This window comes from Notamacropus eugenii, chromosome 2 (assembly GCF_028372415.1).
Source record: "Notamacropus eugenii isolate mMacEug1 chromosome 2, mMacEug1.pri_v2, whole genome shotgun sequence".
Lineage (NCBI taxonomy): Eukaryota > Metazoa > Chordata > Mammalia > Diprotodontia > Macropodidae > Notamacropus > Notamacropus eugenii.
This window is the reverse complement of record NC_092873.1, coordinates 150,699,640-150,714,387: the sequence shown is the minus strand read 5'-3', so window position 1 is coordinate 150,714,387 and position 14,748 is coordinate 150,699,640. Positions and strand designations below refer to the sequence as shown.

Sequence of the window (14,748 nt, the reverse complement as noted above, 5' to 3'; positions counted from 1 at the left end):
TTTTCCTAAAATGGTCTTAGAATGCAAGTATCAGAACACTTAAAAAAAGCTACTGCAACTTCTAAATGGAAAGATAGACCTGAAATTACAACAGAGCCTTCCTAAATTTACATACAACCAAGAAGATACATATGGAAAACTTCAATCTCTGTATTTTTATATTTGCTTTCACCATTTCTTTTCTATTCCCTTGTGGAATCAAACATCAATAAACATCAGACTAATGCAAAACAATTAACAAAAAATGAAAATCCAATACAATCTATGGTTACAGAGAAGCATTTATTTGAAAGAAATTAGGGCTACATCAATGGTTGAGATTATTTTAAGTATGTAGTTCCTAAAAATAAGAGGATAACACATATGGCAGTTAATCACAGAAGTAGCAAAAACGGCAATAAAACACACAAAATGTCCATCTTTTCAAGCTTAAACTTCCCTTCTAGAACCAGGTTGCTAGTAATTATAATGATTTAAAAGGAATTAATGGATTACACAATAATACAATGCAAATATTGTCAGTATTTAAAAGAAAGGACATTGCATATCAATAAATGATTATTACTCTGATAATTTAGGCTTTAAAATAACAAGTCATTGTAACCATTTTTTATTATAATCAGAATGAATTATAAAAGGCAATCATTGCACTCAAGTATCCACAGGGCTTCATTTGGGGGGGGACCCCCACCAAATACATATCCAGCCCTGGATGTTTTAATAGTATCTTACATAGTTTCAGTCTTCAGAGAAGCTGAGGGGCGGTTGCAGCACCAAGTGTTTCCCACCAGGAATGTTAAGAGCCAGGCTGGGTACAAGGCTTGAGGTAAGAATCCAGAAAACCACAGTTCAGCTTCTAGGGTCCTAGTCCCACAAATCAGCACCTTCACTCTTTTAAATCAGTCTCATAAAAAATACTGTTTATTACCTAGAATGTTAATGGAGAATCTTTTGTTAAATGTTAACAAAAGAATGCTTATTCTAGTTCCCTTTTAAACATCTACCTCTTTTATTTTCAAATGTTTAACTCCAGTCTCTTCTGGAAAGTGCTTAAATCATTTGGAGATAAAATATTACTTATTGCTCTTTTCTAACAAATGGCATTTTCCATTGTTTCCATAAATTTCACCCATGTTCGTTTTCCTTTTTTTTTTTAAAACAAGGCCCATATCCTCACCAGCAAAACTCAGATGAATGATTTAGCATATAAAATACAGTAATTCCACACTCATTTACAAAAGATTTAAAAAATACTTTTTAGGCTGTTTTTTTCAGGAAGTCTTTGCTTGCCCAACAGTAAACAGGAATGGTTTCGACCTTAAATTAGCAGTCATTTGTTAGCATAACTTGAAGTCAACTATGCAATATATACATAATTCAAATCATTTAATCATTAAATACACTGGCCAAACAGTATTATACTCTTTTAAGATCCTTCGTTAGGTTATCGGTTTATCGCTAGATTACCGCCAGTTCAGCTCTAGGTACATATGAACGTCTCTTTGCTTTTCCGTAAATTAACATTATTTTCTTCTTGCGAATATTCGGAAAAGCCTTCCGATTCCTAAAATCCAAATCTCTGATTAACTGTCCCCCAGCCCTATTATAAGGAAAATACCATTTTAAGTGCAAATAAGGAGTTAGAAAGCATCGTTCTTAGAACCAAAGCGAAAAAAAAACACCAAAAACAACCATTTTACAATTTGTACTTAAGGCACTGGCAGTAATACAAGAAATATGCAGAGATAATCTCCAGCAAGTAACGGGCTTGCAATAAAAAAAAAATGTTACTGCTTCACCAAAAGCAGCCTGAGCCTCTATTGCAATATACAGCACTCCCGATCAATTACACAACACTTGCACAGGCTGCAGAAACAACGCAGGACGAGACTTACACCGATGCCAGTCCGCAGCATTTATACACATGCACATGGGGAAGAGACAGACACCAAACACTAGCATTCAACTCGGGGAGGGCAGCGCAATCTGGAGTTTGCTCAGTGTATGAGTGAGTGTGTGGACGCCGTGTGCGCTCGCGTGAGAGGGAGACCCAGGCTCGGGGCATTTTCCCCCCTCTCTGGGCAGTTTTGCTTCATTTGTTTCCTATTTCTGCTACATTGAAACTAACTTCCATCTCAGCTCCAGTCACAGGCGCTGAATAGAACCTGTGCTGCGGCTCCGTGTGCGTCATATCCCTCCGCGGAGCCGTCCCTCCCCCGAATCAATCCCTCCACAGAGAAAGCGCTTTCCAGCCAACCAACGGCCGCTGCTCCGACATCTTCTCCTAACTGGAAATAAATAAATAAATGGATGGGGGGGGTGGGGGGGGAGGGCCCGTGTGAGAGCGGGGAGGCGGAGAATCGGGCCGAGCGAGGCTGCTGCTGCTGCTGCCTGGGAAAGGAGTGTGTGTGTGTGTGTGTCTGTGTGTGTGTGTGTGTGTGTGTGTGTGTGTGTGTGTGTGTGTGTGTGTGTGTGTGAGCGCGCAAGCTAGGGAGGTTGGGGTGGGGGACGAATACTTCTCCCTATTTTTTAACCCCATTTTGAAACTGAGTCGAGGGAGCCCTGCGGCAACGGACACGGTGTGTGTGTGTGTGGGGGGGGGGGAACCCCCAAACCTAACCCTAGCCCGGACTCGGCGGCAAGGACTCCTTTCTCAGGCGGAGGGATCTCTGTGGCGGAGGTGGCGGGCGCGTTGCTGCCGCCGCCGCCGCTGCCTGTGAGTTGTTGTTTCCTCCTCCTCCTCCTCCGCCGCCGCCTCCTCCTCCGCCGCTGTTGGTTGAATGGTGGAGCTGAGGCTCTGGCTGGGGAACACACAGTGACAGCTACAGGGCAGGCAGGCAGGCGGCGGCGCCGTCCCCGCTTCCCGTCCTCGGCGGGGGAAGCCCGCCAGTGGCCCCTAAGTGACCAATAAACATGTCTTGTGAGAGCAAAGGCCTCTCGGAGCTGCGATCGGGTAAGTGGGGAGGCTGCGGGCGCTGCTGGCACGGGGCGCGTCCGTCCCCAGCGCCCCCAGCCCGGCGCTGAGCCTGTGTCTCCCCCCTCTCCCCTTGTCCCCGCACAGAGCTCTACTTCCTCATCGCCCGGTTCTTGGAAGATGGACCCTGTCAGCAGGCGGCTCAGGTATGGGGCTGCGGGCGGGCGAGCGAGAGGCGGCGGCGGCGCGCCGCCGCGGGGCTGGGGCCGGGCCGGGGTGGGGGAGGGAGGGAGGCCGCGGGCGGCGGGGGGCGCGGAGGGCGGCCAAGCTGCGTCCCCCCACCCCGCTTTTGTTGTTGCAGGTGCTGATTCGAGAAGTGGCCGAGAAGGAGGTAAGAGGAGGCGGCGGCGGCGCTCTGCGGCGGCTCACCCGGCCCGGGCTGCTGCCGCTCCCTGCCGCCGCCGGGGGGAGGAGGGCGGCGCGGCGGGCCCGGGCGGGCCGGGGTCGGCGGAGGGGGGGGTGTTTTAGGGGGTGGGGGTCAGCCGGGAGGAGGGGGTCGAGCTGAGGCTGATGTTGGGGTGTTTTCCCCCTCACAGCTGTTACCCCGGCGAACTGACTGGACGGGGAAAGAGCATCCCAGGACCTACCAGAATCTGGTGAGAGATTCCCATCGCGATGCGAAAAAACTTTTCCCCGAGTCAAATAAAAATTGAATTTCCCGCAATTTTTTACAGGGACAAAAACTTGGCTAAAAAAATCGCGAAAGCTTCAAAGGCAACGGGAAGGGTTGGGAGCTCAACACGGGACAGGCGCTGGGTTGGGGTGAGGGGTACTCGCCCCCCAAGACCATAGGGGCTGCGGACAATTTATTTGCGATATTTTGTTAATGTGCTAGAAATAAAGATACGTCATGAATGTTGTGCAGTGAAAGGGCTGGAGGAGGAGGGACTAGAGCGCGCTTCCGCGAGAGAGCGCGGACGCGGGGGCGCGCAGCGGAGAGTCAGGCGGCCAGGAGGGCGCGCTCTCCCTTCTCCATGCGCTGCTGCTGCTGCTGCTGCATACATGCACAGCTCAGCTTCTCCTCTTTCTCTCTCGCTGTCTTCTCCCTTCTCTCCCCTCTTTTCCCCCTTTTTCTCTACCCAGTTCTTGATTCATTCTGCCCTCCTTCTCTCCCTTATTTTCCTTCACACAGTGACTATCTTAAAGTGGTATTAGCATTTCACATACAAAAAGGCTGTTCAACCTAAATAAATCAGAGCAAGAAATTACTTTCTCCCCCTCTGATTTTTTCCCCCTTTGCTTAAATTCAAGTCTGGAAATTTTTTGGGGGGAAATTAAAATATACCATGAGTACAGCCTAGCTATACATTTGTTTGCTGTTAGAGCTTTTTAGTTGTCTGTGACAGAGTAGCAATATACATTTATAAATTTGTGGGATACTTGTTTCACATATATGGTGAATATGCATACCCGTGTTTATCTTGATATGTTACTGTCACCAGAGTGTTAAGACTCTCAGCCTTCTGAAGTTCACTCTGGGAAGAAACTTAAGTAAAATTTCCCATCCTTTTATGTTGTGTGGTTTGGACTTTTAAAAGTTTTTTTTTTTTTTAATATGTACTTCTCAATTTTCTCTTCAAAGAATATTCCATAGTCTCTCCAACTATAATTTTAGGGGAAGCACAAAAGTATCCTACCCTCTTATGCTTTTCTTTTCTGATTCACCTGGTACTTGCTTTTCGGACAGATTATCAAAATTTCACCTAATTTGGATTATCCATAAGTTGTGGTCAAAATCACTATTTTTGGTAGCTACTGTTTCTTTCCAGTTGTGGTGTAGGTATTAATTTACCACTACTAGATGAATCTAGGTTCTCTTTGAGCCCTTCAGAATTGTTAAAAACCAACCCTCATAAATTAAAACTTTGAAGCAGTTACACATACAGTGTTAGATTTAGGAAATTCAGTAATAATACCCTAACCCCAGAGCAAAACATGATAGAAATAGGTATCATTCTTGATTTTGAAGAATGATGTTTCAACTTTAATATATGAAACTGAATATGGAACAATTTCTATTCCTTACATCTGAGTTTGGATAGAATCTTATGCCCATTAATGTCTTTAAAAGACAAGTGAGTGTTTAACAAGTTCCCTTCAAGATTTAGTCCACTTCGTGAACGTTCCTTTTTGCTTACCCAAAGAAATCCTATTGAAATAACCAAAGGGCTTCTGATTTGACTTGGGACATGATTTTGACTTGTTCTCTTTCGAATACATAAGTATATATGTCTGGTGTAATGTTGTTTGGTTATTTTCATTTTTATTGGATTTCTGATGTTTCTGAGATAATATTTGTCTGAACTTGTGTTACATCTTTGAAGTTATGTTCACATACTGCCTGATTACTTTTATACACTCAAAATGAAAAGCGTAATTTACCTACCAAATATAACTTATTTAACTTCATTACATAGACTTGTATGATTAGGTGAAGAGAATTGTTTCGGATAGGTTTTTTTTTAGATAAGGGTGACAGTTATGCTATCAGGTAAAGTGATTTTCTTAATCGGAGAAGTTGTATTGAATTTAAATATGTAGAAATGTTCCAGATTAGAAATTAGACATACACTACACACATTGAATATAATGCTAAGGCATAATTTACCTATCAAATATAACTCATTTAACTTTGTTATATAGACTTGTATGATTTGGTGAAGAGTATTGTTTTGGATGTTGTTTCTTTTTAGATGAGGGTAATAGTTATGCTATCAGGTAACGTGATTTTCTTAATTGGAGGAGTTGTAGTATTGAATTTAAATATGTAGAAATAGTCCAGATTAGAAATTAGGCATACACTACACACATTCAATATAATGCTGAGATTAAAAAAATCTTTATAATAACTTTGGATCACAATAATTATGACCAAAAGAGTAAGAAGTGGTTTAGGAGTTCTTCAAACATTTTTTATACCTAATTTTTTGAAACGAGGGTGTTGTCCCCCCAACCCCCAAGTTTAATGTGAATATCCATGAAAAAGAAAGCATATTTGATGTGAAGGATTTTTTTTTTTTTTGCTTTTAAACCCCTAAAATTTGGGTATAAATACATATCTTCAGTTTCAAAACTTTAAATGAAACTTGTTTTTTAAATGTTTGGAATGTGGATTAGGAAGAGTTGATTAGAGCCCAACTTACTTAAAACACTTTTAGTTTGTGATGAACATATTAATGCATGACAGTGATTTCACCACCAAGTGTTTTCCTTCCAGTAACATATATCAAAAGAAGATATCTGTTGTGTTCTTAAAGATACATGGGTCTTTTTGTTTTTTTCTTTTTTTAATAATAGGAAGGTGTAAAAGTATGTTCTTGTTACTTGACCAGTCTACTTCATTTTTCATTAATGCTTGTTATCACTAATGTCCTTTACACTATTTTAAACCAGCAAGATGTTGTTGGTAAGATGCTGCACTACGTATGTTTTTTTATATTGCCCTTTGGGTTGCTTGTAATTTTTATCCTTCAGTATATAGTGGTCCTAAAATCCTTAAACAAGGCTAACTCAGGGCAAATGTAGAAAAAGGAAGAAATTCCTGATCCGAGCATAGAACAAGGGGAACACTCTTTACTGTTTATTTTGTTTATTTAGTTCAGTTAGTTTGGATAGTGAAATTGGTTGGTTTACCCACCATTTTCAAGTTTTCAGTTTATGCAGTGATGTTTATCTTTAGATTTCTAGTTCTGTAGTTGAGGGAAGATTGTTTCCTAGGGTAGAGTTTGTACTCTTGAATTTTTTTTGGACTGATCTTGCAGTTTGATAAATTGGAGGCAAGTCCCTGTGAGGAACTCCTCTACTAATGTACATTAGCACCCTCTCTGCAAGATGTAGTTTTAGAGTGGCCTGGAGTCACCGAAAGGTTAAGTGATTTCCTTGGAGTCACAAAGTCAATGTTCTTCAGAGACCTTGACTTGAATACATGTCTTCCTGATTCTGAAACTAGCTTTTTATGCACTGGACCACATTGCCTTTACTTTTTATTATGATTGCATTTTTAGCTAGCAAAACCATTTTTTTAACTATTTATGTTTTGCTAAAATTATTATAAAAATGATTGCTACTCTTTCTTATGGAGGGTTTTACTCTTAATTTCATGCCATGAAAGTTTCACTTTGAGGGAAACTATTGCTAGTGTACCTGGGACCGAATTTCGTGTTGAGTCTTAAAACTTTTAAAGTACTAAACCTTGAAGCTAGAAAAAGGGGGGGTGTTGGTATGTATGTATCATTTCAGGTTATGAAAAGAAAATAACTTAGAATTGTACACAAAACACAGTAAATGTCTTATATTTGGTATAGATTTGCTGTAGTTAAAATGCTTAATTTTTACAAGTTATTGATGATTTTCAAACAGTAATAGAAGTTAAAAATGAATAGTCAAAATAATTGAGTTTTTACTATTTGTATTATGAATTGTAAAACTTTATAGTTTCTAAAATGGTTTTGAGTTTTTTTAAAGTTAAGTATAAAATTGTAAGTAATTTTAATATAATACTGATAAATTAGATAGAAGTTCAAAAAATTCAGAGAGGAAATCTACAATTCCAGATTGTCAGTTTTTAAATGTATATATTTAACAATATTTGTAAGACCTAATTTTTTTTTACAGTCAGAATTAGCTTCAAGATTGGTTTCCTTTGAGTCCACTAAAGGAGATGATGAGACTGATCATCTATCTCTATGCTATGATTTATTTTTTCATTTTATATAGCCCTAGTAAAAAAGATAGCTTACTGAAGAATTTGTTCTGTCATAACTTCATGGTTAATCTACTATATTTGTGAGAATTAAAGTATTTTAAGTACAGAGAAGAAAATACCTATTTCGTTGGAGGAGAGGAGTTGTGACTTGTCATTTTATGCATGAAGAGTCCTAATCTAGGTGATTTCACTGTTAGGAACTAGGCTCTTCCCCACCATTAAACAAACAATTCAAGCACATTCTGTGATTCCCAGTACTTTCCTAAATGAGTGAAAATTGACTTTACCTTACAGGGGAAGTTCTGTCTACTCAAGTGTCGTGTCCTCTGTCCCTGTAGTCTTATGTGTTCCCTCCCGTTCCCAGGCCAATAATATCCTCACATGTGTTTTTATTTAAGTTTAAAAATATTGTGTTACGTTGAATCCAGTTTTACAAGTTTATGTTTTAAGCGTATTCCACTTTTAGGTAATACATTTAAATTAATTAGTTTATGCATTTTGGACATCATTATTACATAATCAGATTATTACTTTGAAGAATAAAGAATGGTTTATTTAGACTTTCAAAATCATATTTATAGTATAACTATTTCTGAAAATCATTAATATGGAGGTGCAAAATGTAAAAAGTTTAAGAACCTTGAAGAAAGTAAGGATTCAGTTGAAGATACAGGCAGAATTGTAAATAAATTAGTCTGACTACTAAGATATTGACTTTTCTGAACATATTTATATCATGAAATATTTAGTTGTAAGCATTTTGGATTAACAGATATTAAAGCTTTTTGCTTTTGATAAGTCAAATGCTGTTGTCATGAGATAGTAGTTTGGATTATATAAAAGGATATTGCTCTTGCAGTCTGGTTTCCTTTGGCCAGAGATTTGGGAGTTTAAAAACCATAAAAGTTTATATTCTTTAGGACTTTCTTGATGAGCAAGTGCTGTGCCTTTGGTTTTGTCATTCTGTTGTGTATATCAAAACTTGAATGAATTTCTTGTAAAATTTTCTGGTGATGAGAATTTTTGAATTTGTCATTCCTCTTTTGGGGCTGTAAGTTACGTGAATATTGTGAACATCAAACATTGATCATTCAGAATTCCTTAAAATACAAAGCACAAATACTACCCTCTGCCCTTTTTTTTTAGCCTTCCCCCAGTTTTTTTAATCGGCATTTGTGGTTTATGTAAATGTAAACACAGAATTTAGGAATAAAGAAATGAATTTTTTTTCATGAAAAATTGCAGTTAAATTGAATTCATGACGTTCTTGGAAAATGATTATCTTTTACTGATGTTTATCATCTAGATTGGCTAATATTTTAAGTAAGTTACTGGTGAGCTTTGTTAAATAAATTCTATTTTATAGAGAATCATGTATGTTAAGTGTTCTTTCAAGATACATAAGACTACTAATTAAATATTCTTTAGAAGGGATTTTTGTTTAGCAATAATAATAATACTTTTTGCTTTTACATAGAGCACAAATCTTTACAGAATACTTTTCTTTCTCATAGTAACTTTGAGGCAGATAACTTGAGGTACTAATATCCCTGTTTTATAAATAAGGAAACATTCTCTTAGTGGTAAACTGACTTGTATAGTAATTGTTTGAGGTGAAATTTGAACATAGATTTTCTGTTGCAGTACTGGAGCCTTAGCCACTTAACATGGTGGCTAGAGAGCCAGCCTCAAAATTAAGAGACCTGGGTTCAGCCTGATCTTTTGTATTTGCTAATTGTGTGAGCCAGGGTCAATTATTATCTTTGAATTATAATTATTAAATTATTATCTCAATGTTTTCTTTAGACAACTCTGAGACTATATATAAGTTGCTATTTCCTCACCTGGGAATTTCTTATACTAGTAAAATCACAGGTGTACTCCCTGTTCCTATCTGATTATAAGAGTGCTCTTTCTGTCATACTGTACATTATTGAATCCATCGAGTCAGTGCTTTTCATAGTATTATATTTTTAAAATTGATATACTGATCCTTAGAAACATTAGAAATTTTATACTTTAAAGTTTTGGAAACCAGAGTGATAGTTAGTACCTTTGGAAGTTTTAGCTAGATTGCAGTTTACTGTGCTTTCAGAGGAGGTGTTGCTGACAAAATAGTAGATAACCATATAAAAGCAACTTAATCCAGTATTTAAAATACATTTCAGCACATAATGAGTATTGGTGGAATATGAAGTATTTTAGGTACTATACAACTTTAGAATTTTATGTGTAGAATTTAGGAATGGAAGAAAATAATATGATTGAGTAATTTTCTTTTATAATGCCTTAAAATGAAGGATTACTGAAATAAAGCAATTACCAAGATAGTTTATTAAATACTAATTTATCAACTATTTTAAAACCCATTTGATCATTCCCTCCATTGAGCTATGGCAAGATAGATGTCAGATATGTTTTGTTAGAAGGGTGTAAGAGAAGGGAAAAAGGGGAGAGGGTTGGTGTTTTAATAATACTCAAGAATGGTCCAGCAACTACTCATCTATTTCTGCAAAGTTTTACTGTCACAGGAATGACTCAGTATGGATGTCCTACATTATCATTTGGATGATATATCTATACTATGCATGGTTTTGGTAGAGCTTGTCTGGGGGGGGATATCAGTTGTTATGTTCATTTAGCTTTGGTTTACTTGGTTCTTGTCTGTGGAAATAAATTCTACATAAATTTGGTCCCTAAGTATATATAGTAATGATTTGCCAAAATGGGTTTTCTACCATTGTATGTGAGAGATTATTTCTAGTGTGTGTTTTGCATTTGAAGCTTCTGAAATTAAAACTGATTAATTTTTGAGATGCTAAAGTAAACATTTTTAGACTTTTCAATTTTAAACCAAGATAGTATTAAAAAAAATGTAACTTGAGAATAGATGTAATAAAATAAAAAACAGTAGCATGAATAAAGTTTTCAAATAATTTTCTTGTCACATTGGCATTTGGATATTACTTAGGCAAAGATTGTTTAGCTTGGAAAAGGAGTTTTTTTTCTTGATATTGACTTTTTTTAGATGATCAAATATCTGATCATTTAAAAAGTAAACCTCAGTGTATTTTTTTAACAATTTCAGACAGATATTCATCACACAAGTTATTTTCACAAAAGATGACAGTCCTATAGTACTTTTCCTGTCTCTCCCACATCTGAAGTATTGTGCCAAGTTATGGACTTACTATTTTATTGAGAGATATTGACAAGCCAGATGATTAGAGGACTTGAAAGCATATGATAACAAGGACCAGTTGAAGGAACTAGGTCTGTCTGTTGGGGAAAAGAAGACCATGGAATGTCATTGTAGTTGTCTTTAAGTAAGGTTGTCATGCAGAAGAATAACTAAACTTGTTCTGCTTCATCCCACAGATCCAAATCAGCAGCTATAGTTGAAGTTATAAAGCTAAAAACTGCAGAGAAATGATAGAACTTTATGTCAGTTTGAACTATCTAAAAGTTGATTGCATTTTCTGAATAGTTTTCTTGATACTGGAGATTTTTAAATTGAGACATATATATCTTATACTGTGTTCTTAAAAATGCTATAGAGGACAGATTCATGTTTCAAATAGGGAGTTAGCTAGGTGACTCCTTAGGAACTTTGCTAAGATCTTAGGAGATACTACTTCTATGTAATGTGTATTCTAATGATTCTAAAAAATTATTCTTACCATTTTAGTAGATTGTAAGTTTTTTGTTGGCAAGGAATGTCTCACTTTTGTATTTTTTGCCCCATATTTAGCATAGTGCCTGGCACATGATAAGTATTTAACAAGTGTTTTTTTGAGATGTTGGGAGAAAAGCGAGAAGATGTTACCATGTAGAAGTTGAAAATCATTTCTTTTCAACATTATTCCTAGATGGGGGGGAGGGGATAAAAGTTCCAGACTTGGCAGTCAGGAAGACTTGGTTTTGACTCCTGCAACATAAAATTACTTGATCTCTCCCAACCTCAGTTTTCTTATCTGTAAGAAAGAGGATAAGACTTCTAATATCTTCTTTATAGAGTTGTTGTGAATCCTGCATGATGTAATATGAAACACTTTGTAAATTTAAAAACATTTAAAAGTTATATATCAGAGCTGCCTAAAATAATAAAGTTCAACTTTTAAAGTATATATTACAGCTCAAAACATTAGAAAGGTCTTTAATTCACATCAGAAGCCTTTATTGATCACCTACTATGTGCCACATACTGTACTAATTACCGGAGAATCAAAGATGAAAAACAAAATAGATCCTGCCTTAGAGGAGCTCAGATTCTGCTGGGAGGTGGGAAAAGAATAAGATGTAATCCACATAAGTAAATACAGAGAAGATACTAGTAACAACTTTGGTGATAGCAGGGGTGGTCAGGTGAGGTCTCCTGTGGGAGGTGGCAACTGGAGTTACACTTCTACAGAAGTTAAAGAACTGGAGGCAGATGTGAGGCTGCAAAGGACAGAGGCGGAATGTGATCTGGTAACTGCATTAGAACAGTTTGGTTGGAATGTAGCGTGGTAGGATGAGGAGGACCAGATTATAGAGTGCTTTAATTATCAAGAACAGTTTATGTTTTGTCCTTGAGTAGGGTAATGTCATGGTCAAATCTGTGGTTTATGAATATCAGTTTGGCAGAAAAGTGAGTGGTTTGGAGACTGGTTATAGGGAGACCTCTTGGAGGGAGGCTATTTCAACAACTAGGCAAGAGGTGATTTGAGGGCTTGAAATAGCACCGTATCTAAATGAAGAAAAGGGTGGTATATAGGAGTCATGTGGAAGTAGAATTAGTAGGACTTGGCAAGTTATGTATTTGGGGATGAGAAAGAAGAAAGAATTGATGCTTCTGAGGTGAACTGGATGAGTAAAAGGGTTGCAGTACCTTGACAAATGGAGAATTCAGGGAAACAGATGGATTTTGGGGGAAAAATACTGAATTCTATTTTGGACATGTTGAGATATCTTTGAGACTAGTTAGAGATGTCCAGCAAACACCTGGTATTGTGGGATGGGAGCTCAGGAAAGAAATTAAGACTAAGAATGTAGATTTTTGAGTAATCTATCTAGAAATCAAATTTATGGGGGATCTTACAAAGGAAACTGAAAAAGGACATTGAGATAAGCAAAAGCAGAACTAGAATAGGAGAGCACACAGTCATGAAAACCCAGGGAGAAAAGAGTGGTCAACAAAAGTAGGATGACTTGAGGAAAAGCCATTAGATTTAATGGTTAGTAGAGCTTTGATAATTTTAGTAGTAGCAGTTTTACTTGTGGTGAGGTTATAATTCAAATTATAAAGGGTTTAGAGTTGATTGGAGATGAGAAAGTAGAGAGTTTATTGTGCGTCTGAAAGCAACAAGAAACAGCATTTATTTGGTTACTTTATAACACAGTGTTTATGAAAAGCATTTACAAAAATACTACCATGAAAGTAATTACATCTTACTGCCATATTTAAGGGCAATGCTTTATTTCTCTTTTAGATTTCATCTTAATTTTTTCCAGCTTCTTGAGGTCCTTTTGGATCTTGATTTCTGTCAGCTTAGTGTGTTAGCCGTCTATCTCAGCTTCATGTCTTATGAAAATTTTATAAACAAGGTACATTAATCTTTATTGAAGTTATTAATAAAAATGCTAAATTGGAAAGGGCTAAAAAGTGCTGAAGTTTGCCACCAGAGAGCTTCCTACAGGTTGACATCAATCTTCATTAACATACACTTTTGAGGTTCACTTCCAAATCTTCCAGTTGTACTGCCATTCAGTCCTTAGTGCTGCAGTTCTCAGCTCTACAGTTTGTCTACATAAATACTGTAAGAGATAAGCAAATGTCTTAAAGAAATCTTATCTGAAAAATGTAAATGAAGTTTGATTGTCATGATTTTAATGAACTCATGCTAGCTTATGCTAATCACCACTTCCCTAAGTGAATAATTCCTTAAAAATTCATTGTAGGACCTTGCCTTGAATCAATATCAAACTCATCAACCCAACAAAGAATCTATCTTCTTTCTATTTTTGAAAATGAGAACCAGTATCTGCAGCACTTCTCCAGTTCTTAATCGTTCTCTTTTGGTGGCTTAGCATTTGCATCTGTTAAACAATTTCACTGTGAGGATGTGCCAAATGATTTGAATTCATTGAAAGAAACTAGCTACTTTTTTATCATCTTTGCCTTTAGGTTAGGTATCAGTTTTCTGTAATTTATCTTTGTTTTTTCCTTCTATCTCAGTCAGTTAGTGTTTACTAGTGTCTACTAAGTGCCAGACACTGCCAAGAGCTAGAGCATAAAAAGAAAGGCAAGAAATAGTACTTGCTCTCAGGGAACTCACACTCTAATAGAGGAAACAGCATGCAAACAGCTATGTACGTACAGAATAAATTAGGGATAATCTCAGCAAAGGCACTATGATTAAGGAGGACTAGGAAATGCTTTGTTTGCAGAGACTTGAAGGAGTCCAGGGAAGCTAGGAGGCAAAAATGAGGGAGATGTTATAGAAATGGGGGGAGGCACGATGATTGAGAAGTCTTGGAGGAGGGGCGGGAAGTAATGTATAGGAATACTGGAAAGGAAGGGGCCAGGGTATTAATGGCTTCAAAAACCAAGGATATTAACGGCTTCAAAAACCAAACAGGTTTTTATATTTGATCCTTGGGGGTAGTAGAGAGCTGCTGGAATTTATGAAATAGGGAAGTGGTAAGTATGGTTGGCCGACCTGTTTTTTAGAAAGATCAGTTTGATAACTGAGTGGAGAATGAATTGGAACTGGGAGAAACTTGAAGCAGGGAGACCAACCAGGAGGCTTATGTAGTAGTTCAAGTGTGAGTGATGAGGGCTTGCATCAGAGTGGTTGCAGTGTCAGAAGAAAAAAGGGAGATATACATGAGAGATGTTCTCTAACTGAAGATCATTATGATTGATTGAAAAATAGAAATGAATTAGAAGAAAATATTTCAGGACTTCAGCCCTTCCTTATTGTTCTAACTGCCATCATCAGTGATCCTGTCCCCTCTGTTTTTACTTCCAACTTCAAAGTTACTCATAAAGCTGTTTTGTTTTTTTTTCCTTTTGATATCTGGGTAG

General features: G+C 37.4%; 1 protein-coding gene and 1 long non-coding RNA gene across 3 annotated transcripts in view; one reads left to right on the top strand and one right to left on the bottom strand.

Annotated features, from left to right (window-relative positions):
* Window positions 1-573: 573 nt before the first annotated feature.
* Window positions 574-2,111, bottom strand: LOC140526445 (uncharacterized). Its single transcript, XR_011974372.1, has 2 exons — window positions 1,896-2,111; window positions 574-928 (listed from the first exon to the last, which is right to left on the bottom strand). It is a non-coding gene; the product is annotated as an uncharacterized lncRNA (long non-coding RNA).
* A 580-nt stretch (window positions 2,112-2,691) lies between these two features.
* Window positions 2,692-14,748, top strand: part of PHIP (PHIP subunit of CUL4-Ring ligase complex) — a 182,572-nt gene continuing 170,515 nt past the window's right edge. For both annotated transcript variants that reach the window (XR_011974371.1, XM_072642656.1), the window contains exons 1-4: window positions 2,692-2,953; window positions 3,062-3,120; window positions 3,276-3,305; window positions 3,511-3,570. Coding sequence is in view for 1 of the 2 variants with exons in the window: in XM_072642656.1 (XP_072498757.1) it covers window positions 2,914-2,953; window positions 3,062-3,120; window positions 3,276-3,305; window positions 3,511-3,570 (189 nt within the window). In the remaining variant the exon portion in view is untranslated. The remainder of the gene's footprint in view (window positions 2,954-3,061; window positions 3,121-3,275; window positions 3,306-3,510; window positions 3,571-14,748) is intronic.